The sequence below is a fragment of the Haliotis rufescens genome, unplaced genomic scaffold, assembly GCF_023055435.1.
Source record: "Haliotis rufescens isolate VD_foot unplaced genomic scaffold, xgHalRufe1.0.p SCAF_21, whole genome shotgun sequence".
NCBI lineage: Eukaryota > Metazoa > Mollusca > Gastropoda > Lepetellida > Haliotidae > Haliotis > Haliotis rufescens.
Genome location: NW_025963902.1, coordinates 11517680 through 11526950, shown reverse-complemented (window position 1 = coordinate 11526950; position 9271 = coordinate 11517680). Strand labels below are relative to the sequence as shown.

The following is a 9271-nucleotide window of genomic DNA, read 5'->3' as shown; positions in this document are numbered from 1 at the left end:
GTCTAACATATATAAAACAGCTCATTATGAAACTGACTTTTTAATTTGCTCCAGTAATAATTTGCTGATAGGAAAATGGCATTGTGGTGATACCATTATTTCAGGGTTAACAGGTTCAGTCAAAGCAAACAAATACAGTCGGTCATACCACTTACCTCATTATTTCTTTGTAGACATGTAGTCATAATTTCTTGTGATAATCAAATGAACAAGCTGTCGTTTCCTCCTGTTAGTGATGTCATTTGTGATACTGTTTTCCCAACAACTGATTGTACATAATGTAATATTACCCTAACAGCTGGTGACATCTGCTCAAGTGCTACTGGCCTTGTGGCTTATTGTATAGTATTGTTGCCTGTATTTCTAGATCTTTTGTGTATAACATGCCTTCTATGTCTGTAATGAGGGCACCTAGGTTTGTGGCTGACCAACTTTGTTATACAAACAAATGATTATTTTTCAAAATAAACAAAGATTGAAATCAGATTCCATATTTGATTCTGTTGTTGATTTGGCAGTTTTCAACTGTCTGGGTTGTTGTTTTACGTCACGTCATGATCACGATCGAATCAGGTGCTGTAGTGATTCCCTTAGCGGAATTTGTTACAGTCATGTAGGATTTTAAGTATTTAGAGAAGTTTCCAAGACAAACAATTCACTACTGCACCAAATAACTGCGTCAATGTCAATGGAATTTTCATTCTCAGCTCCTTGGGGAGTATACAACCAAAGCTTCCTGTAAGGCACTAAAAGGTAAACAGTCACTTTACTATCTCACCCTCCCAGGTACCCATACACGGCTGGGTGAGTCATATTACGAAGTCACATGCCCAAGGAGACAGCATCGGCCCGAGAGTGCCAAATTTAATATTTAGGAGGAAAAAATCCTCTTGGCGTTCCCGGGACCAGTAAGGACTCAGATACTGTTAACTGACATGGGATTTGGCATTACCGGTACCAGGCAAATAAAACGAGAACAAAGGAGTTCCGCTCCTTTTCGTTATCCTATTTATGCATTAAAGTTGAAAACTGTTTAAAATGTACGTATTCATATCAGTCCCCGTTAAGAGGTTCTGGGAAGTCTATGTTTAATTTTAAGTTTAAATTTATGAGAAGTTTAAAATTTACATATTGAATGGTGCTACTTCCATCTCAAATGGTTCAGCAGGATGAGTGGGCCACTTCTTCAACCTTGTATGCGGTACACCCGACGACAGCATCATTCTGATGCTTTTGTGACAAAATCTATACCCCCTATACAGTTGCTGTCCACCTCTCACGCTCCATTAAAGTCACTCTCACTTGCGCTTTTGCTTTGTTTGTTTAACGCCACACTCAGCAATATTCCAGCTATATGACGGCGGTCTGTAAAATAATCGAGTGATTGATATCATGAGCATCGATCCACGCAATTGGGATCGATGACATGCATCAACCAAGTCAGCGAGCCTGACTACCCGATCCCATTAGTCGCCACTTACAACAAGCATAGTCGTCTTTTATGGCAAGAATGGGTTGCTGAAAACCTATTCTACCCCGGATCTTCCAGGGTCTGCACATTTGCCATTTTGGTAGTATTATTGTTTTTTCTTTAAGTGGCACCTTCTGCCTTTCGCAATTTCGGCTGACCTGTCCCTCTTTCGGACTCCTGTGTGAGTCGGGTACACATATGTATTGCGACTTTTGTTATGTGGTATTATTGTAGAAGATAAGATTTATTTAGCATGCATTATTCAGTGTCATATCTTTAATAGTTTTTATCTTCATAAGCGCTTTATCTGTAAACACATCCGCATTATGAGTAGACTGTAAACAGACAATAACTCTGAACTTGTTTATATCATAAAGTGTATTTCTACTAATGTATGCCTTGTTTATATCCGACCGCCTCCGTGGTCTTAAGGTAGAGCGTCCGCCCGGAGAGCGGAAGGTCCTGGGTTCGATCCCCATCCGCGTCATACCAAGAGACGTTAAAAGATGGTACTTGTTGTTACCCTGTCTGGCGCTCGGCATTATGGGGCTAAAACAAGGACTGGTCGTCTCGGAGTCAGTATACTGTGTCTGAGTGGGGTATTCATGTTAAAATGCGGCATGGTATCTCAGTGTGCTAGCACTATAAATCGGCATCAGTCCGGACTAGTACAAGCAGCCACACACACACACATACACGCGCATGCACGTCGCTATATAAGTGCAATAATCTTGGACGCGATGTTAAACCCCATTTCACCTCACCTTGTTTATATCATTAAACGGTACGCATTCACGGTCCACTGCACTCACGGGTTTTCTGTCGATTTGGCACTCCTGGTACCAACAGCAGAATCTCTCAATTTATGAGTTTGGAACACCTGGGACTATCTGAAAATCAGATTTGGCGTTCCCGGCCGATAACCAAGGAGACGCCACATGGGCAGGGCCGAAGCCCTAGACACTCTCAGGAGTCACGCTGCCAAACACAATCACCCATCCGGGGACTCGCTGTCTTTAGCACAGATTTCTTATGAATATGGAAATTATTTTTGAGGTTCAAATTGCCATCAAACATAAAGTACACAAGACATTGTTCAAATTGAATGATTTATTACCACTAAAACACACCTACAATACACATAATAATAATACTTCTCATAATAAAGTTCACAATATTTACAACAGCCATCCTACATGTAGATTTATGTACATATCACAGTTACATACTCAGCAAGGAATGTACACAACAGCCACTAAATTAATACTGCAAATATATGTCAAATATACATTCAGTACATGAGAAAATTGAAAAATACGAGTACATGAAAATAATTTCTAAATATGGATAGGTTGTTCCAGGAATATTTCATCCATTTCAGCAGTTGGCTAATTGCAGACTCGCATGAGGGAAAGTTTGGTAAGGCAATGGATCAAACTGATCTGAAGGCAAGCTTTGGTCCCTGGAAGTTATTGATGTGATCCAGCTGCAGGAATATTGAATATTGAAAAATAAACAAAATTATACATAATGGTAAAAAATGTAACAGATTATTTCTTCTAAATTCTAGAACTTTTGATCTGAGCAACAACAATGATACAAAAATGATATCAAACAAATAATCAGTTCAGTTACCTTGTAGAATGGAACAAACAATTGTACAATGACAAGTTGATTGTGGTTAGCACAGCAGTGTATTTCACTGTGATAATGCTATGAAAAGTAGTTTCTCTGATAGTGTTATGGAAAGTAGTTTCTCTGATGATGTTATGGAAAGTAGTTTCTGCATTAGTATTATGGAAAGTAATTTCTCTGATAATGCTATGGAAAGTAGTTTCTGTGATAATGCTATGGGAAGTAGTTTCTGTGATAATTTTATGGAATGTAATTTCTGTGATAGTTTAATGGACAGTAATTTCTCTGATAGTGTTATGGAAAGTAGCTTCTGCATTAGTATTGTGGAAAGCAATTTCTGTGATAATTTTATGGACAGTAATTTCTCTGATAGTGTTATGGAAAGTAGCTTCTGCATTAGTATTGTGAAAAGTTATTTCTGTGATAATTTTATGGAAAGTAGTTTCTCTGATAGTGTTAAGGAAAGTAGTTTCTAGTCCTCAGCTGCGGAATCTGCCTCAGCAGGCACTGCATTCTCCATCTTGTTCTGTCTCATCTTGCGCGTATGTTCGATGAGAGACAGACAGACAAACACCCAGTTGTACAAGTGCTGTGCCGGCAGCGAACCATACTTGGCAACTTCACCATGAGGCACATCTGAAATATCCAAGGAAAACTGTCAGTTGGCGAAAAAGTGAAAAATAGGTCTGTTTATCACAGTCTGCCTGTCCTCTTAAAAACAGTAACGCCATTGTAAAACTCTAAAGAAATTATTTTTTTGGTGGTGCCCAATTCCAGTCTTTTGGGTGGACATATTTCCATGATTTTATCAACATTTCTTTTCATTTTTTTATATGTCTAGCACATGTGAAAAACATCTATTGGATGACAATCAGTCAATGTCCCAGAAAATGAACCGATCTGAAACCCAGAGGTGTATTGCTGCCATGTGTTAATATCAGACACTTTCACATTATAATATTAATAAGGGTAATAAATTATTAATTTAATTAAACTTTTTATGGGCAAGGTCCTTGTCTCCCCTTAAAGATTTAGAACTGGAAAGGTGTGTTATAAAGTGCTTTGGAGAATTTTCACATACCTCTGAGATAATGTTCGAACTTCTCCGAAGGCAGGAGGTCTTCCTGGGCAGTGGGATCGAAGTCGGCAATCTTCTGATTCAGGTCAGCATTGATAAACTGAAATGTACAGTTACAGTTATAAACTGCAGTGTAAACAGCCTTGACCTGTCAAACTAGTGGTCGATAGTGTGAGCATCAATCCATGTCGATAGTGTTCCAGGGCGTCGTTGAACTTAGCGCTACGACTGTCGCAAGTCCATGTTAAGGTATGGGAGTTACGATCACCTTAGCGCTAAGATTGCTTTGTACAACGGCACCCTGGACACAATCACACAAAGGGTCTGGTGGTTACATTGTCTACTACCATTTTCAATACTTTATTATGAGTGTGTGCATGTGTGCGCTCGTATTTGTGCATGTGGTCTGCTTGTACTAGTTCGGTCTAATGCCATCTTTTTGAGTACCCCGTGGCACACTTGGTAGAAAATACATTCCCGTTTGAGTAATCAGCAAATATACTCAGTGAGTGAGTGCGTTGTGTTAAACGCCGCTTTTAACAGTATTCCAGGCATATCACGGAGTGTCAGCTTAATGTGGGAGGAAAGCCCGAGGTGATGCAGGTCTTAGACGTTTACCACTTCGGTGAAACCCACGAGCACGGGTATGGTGCTGACAAACCTAGAAACATAATCGGGGCGAACCGGGATTTGAACCCACAATCATAGGTTTCTGGCGTGACCAAAGGACGCAACTCTGCACAGCGAATTGCAGCGCCTTAGACGACTGGGCCACCAATGCCCCCAAATATACTCACTGCCAAGAGAAACACAAACCATAGAGACATATAGAGAAGTATGTACGTTAAGGAGAGATGTTTCCAATGTGTACCACTTAATAAAGCTTTACCACAATGTCTTTATTCTTATCACAATATGCTGCAAGTGATTTCCAAACTTTACACGCTAATCCTGCAAGAGACAAATGGTGCATCTCGAGTCGTGGATCTATGATGTCAAACATGATTTTTGTTTGTTTGTTTGTTGTTTAACGCCGCACTCAGCAATATTCCAGCTATATGACAGCGGTCTGTAAATAATTGAGTATGGACCAGACAATCCAGTGATTGACATTATGAGCATCGATCCACGCAATTTGGATCAATGACATGCATCAACCAAGTCAGTGAGCCTGACCACCCAATTCCATTAGTTGACTCTTACGACATGCATAGTCGCCTTTTATGGCAAGCATGGATTGCTGGAGACCTATTCTACCCCGGATCTTCACAGGTCATGTCACACATGAAGCGTTCATGAGCATCAGTTCACACAACATACCAGTATGTTCTTTTGTGCATCGAACCAATCTAATATCTCTTGCATGTGAGTAATTCTTAATATGTGCCCAACCATGAAGATAAGGGGCCTTAATGGTTGAAAAATGACACTTTGGCTTTTCAATATATTTTAAAACTACAGCATATTTGGCATTTGTGACCAACACGTGTTCTTCGGGGATAATAGCGACTCATGCCCCTCTCATGGCCATTTTTGCGATCAGGTTCCGTCTTTGCACAAACGGGCATACCTAAAACAATTGTCAACTCGTTGCGTAACGGTTCACATATATTTCCCCATATATTATATATATTTCAGATGAAATTTAAAGCACATTGGGACATGCGGAATTATACAGTATTATTGAACACATTTAACTGTGTCTTGGGTATATTTTTAGATGCAAGACATATGTAAAACCAAAAAGTATTTCTGAGGGATTCTTTGATGAAGAACTTGAAATCATACGTGCATTCTGATTGGTTTGTCGTATTTTCGCACAAAACATTCATCGATAGGGGAATGAGTCTTCTGGCAGGTTATGGAAAGCGGCGAGTGGTGACGAATGCATTTTTGGAACACAAAAATACAATTCACAAGTTTAAAGTCATATTTATAACAGTCATATATGACATCACACATAGCGATCTTCACTGAAGTAAGTTGACGACAAATGTCTTTTCACGTCATAGCACAATTGTATCCTAGCACCCATAAGGCCCCTTTGCTTATAGTGGGTCACATATATTAACCAACGTGTATGGTATTCGCGTTTCTTTTGTCAGTGAGTACACATATGGACTACGTCAAACATTGTAACCAGTCAAACATTGTAACCGTTCATTGTAGCAATCGATGTAACCTTAAACTACAAAAAGCCTATTTACCCCCTTGACTCTGGTCCAGTCATCAAACTCCCCGGTCTCCACCTTCTCCAGGTAGAATATTGCAATGGTGGCCTTCAGAATATCCAGGATGATGGCCGGCGGCTCGTTGTAACTCTTCAGCTCGGCGTACGCCTGTGTGTCCAGCTTGGTCACGTTGTCCCTCAGCTCCATCAGCATCAGCCGATCAAACATGATGTCCATCCGTGCATTGTCATCCTTCTCAGCATCTACAAACAGGCAACAGGCCATCAGATTGGTTCCTTTTCTACAACATTAATCGATTGACATCCAAAAGATGTTTACATGTATATTAATGTTTATGGCCGGAGGTCAATTCTTACAAACATAGTATTTTTACTATGACATTAGATTACTAAACCACAACTTGTAGAAATTCTATAGACATCAGATTACTAAACCACTATTTGCAGAAATTCTACAGACATCAGATTACTAAACCACTGTTTGCAGAAATTCTGCAGAAGAATGTTTATACCCATCTCTCTATATTTTTATCAACCAGAATTTTGCAAACAGAAATTTAGGTACAGATATTTTGTTTTATCATCCAAATAGGCTTCCACATGAGGTTACGCTTGGATGAGATGAAGTGATATCTCCTAGCGCTGCAATGAATTGCATAAAAATGTTTTGCTGATGACACCATCAGATACCATGATGTCAAAATCAAATGACATCACTAATCTCTGCCAATGAAGCTGTTTACAAGCTAAAGAATGATTTTGGATGATAAATGGAATCTCCCCTTCATCTTGTTTTAGATAACTTTAAATATATAATATAAACTTTTATCGACTTGAGTTTATCTCAAGCAAACAACATGAGGGTGAGATTCTTTATTTATAAGTATACTGAGGATGACCTGAGATTTGCAATATACTGGGACTTCTCGTATTAAGGCCCACACCTAATTACACTCATGGGCCTAAAAACGGAAATAATTCTGTATTTAGGCCCATGGACATAAATTTGGATATTTATTTGGGAGTGATCTTCCTGAAATTAATAACTTACTCCTTTCAAAAGTTAATATGTGGCCATGCACTCCGCGAGGCAAATCCTAATGTGCATTCAACAGTAAGTCCGGTCCAAAGTTAAAATTCATGTTTTATATTTTCTTAGTTAAAACAACTTAACAGTTTCTGAATTTTTCAGCAAAGGGTGTCCCCTATTAAGGCAAGAAAGTGTTAGCTTCTGAAATTGAGCCCTGGGCTTAATTTCTGATAACATGTAATAAATGAGTAAGTTCTATTTTCTGTAATTAAGTCCGGGGCTTAAATATGGGTATTCCCATTTGAGGACAAACCAGAAAACTATAATTCTGTTGATGCCATACCTAGAATCCTCATGGACTCCTCGCCTGCAAACTCAGAAGCAATCTCTTTGTGGGCCATCTGCAGCAGTCTCAGCATCCTCAGCGCCTCCTTGTTCTCGTGGGCAGGGAGTTTCTTCATGGTGCCGATACTGATGTCGATGATGGCTACGGCTCGGCCCTGATCGTCTCGGAGGGGGAACGCCAGGTGACGCTCACCATAAGCATCAGCTGTCACTGACTCGGAGTTGTCCACAGACTTGAACAGATAGTCCCTGGAAGTAGACAAGAGGATTATTTAGTTCTAGACTTCCGACTTTGGGACCCATATTGATAAATTGTAGTTGCTTGAAAATGAACAATTAGGCCACACAAACGAATGGTCTTCTTTTACAGAGTTGTCTACCCTAGATATTTCTGCTATGATGTAAATAACTGGAATCATAGCCCAACCAACAAGTTGTTCTTTGTATGTGTATACATGCCATCATGTTACACTGACACACAATCAGGCAAGGTACACATGGTAGCCACTTGTGTGTGTGTTTGTTGTTTAATGTCGAACTCAGAAATATTCCAAACTCGCTCACTCACTCACGAACGAGACCCACCAAAATAGGTTTTTACTCACAAGACCCACCTAAACAGGTTATCAGTCACTTACAAGACCCATCTAAACAGGTTATCAGTCACGAGACCCACCTAAACAGGTTATCACTCACTTACAAGACCCACCTGAACAGGTTATCAGTCACGAGACCCACCTAAACAGGTTATCAGTCACGAGACCCACCTAAACAGGTTATCACTCACTTACAAGACCCACCTAAACAGGTTATCAGTCACGAGACCCATCTGAACAGGTTATCACTCACTTACAAGACCCACCTGAACAGGTTATCACTCACTTACAAGACCCACCTAAACAGGTTATCAGTCACTTACAAGACCCACCTAAACAGGTTATCAGTCACGAGACCCATCTAAACAGGTTATCACTCACTTACAAGACCCACCTGAACAGGTTATCAGTCACGAGACCCACCTGAACAGGTTATCAGTCACGAGACCCACCTAAACAGGTTATCACTCACTTACAAGACCCACCTAAACAGGTTATCACTCACTTACAAGACCCACCTAAACAGGTTATCACTCACTTACAAGACCCACCTAAACAGGTTATCAGTCACGAGACCCATCTAAACAGGTTATCACTCACTTACAAGACCCACCTAAACAGGTTATCACTCACTTACAAGACCCACCTAAACAGGTTATCAGTCACGAGACCCATCTAAACAGGTTATCACTCACTTACAAGACCCACCTAAACAGGTTATCAGTCACGAGACCCATCTAAACAGGTTATCACTCACTTACAAGACCCACCTAAACAGGTTATCACTCACTTACAAGACCCACCTAAACAGGTTATCACTCACTTACAAGACCCACCTAAACAGGTTATCAGTCACGAGACCCATCTAAACAGGTTATCACTCACTTACAAGACCCACCTAAACAGGTTATCAGTCACGAGACCC

The 9271-nt window shown here is 40.1% G+C and overlaps 1 protein-coding gene across 1 annotated transcript in view; it reads right to left on the bottom strand.

The window, feature by feature from the left end:
• Positions 1-2566: 2566 nt before the first annotated feature.
• The window catches only part of LOC124145759 (EF-hand calcium-binding domain-containing protein 5-like), a 35917-nt gene continuing 29212 nt past the window's right edge, over positions 2567-9271 (bottom strand). The window contains exons 18-21 of the mRNA XM_046515663.2: positions 7749-7999; positions 6392-6618; positions 4188-4284; positions 2567-3742 (exon numbers count right to left, since the gene is read on the bottom strand). Coding sequence (XP_046371619.2) covers positions 3579-3742; positions 4188-4284; positions 6392-6618; positions 7749-7999 — 739 coding nt within the window. The 3' untranslated portion in view covers positions 2567-3578. The remainder of the gene's footprint in view (positions 3743-4187; positions 4285-6391; positions 6619-7748; positions 8000-9271) is intronic.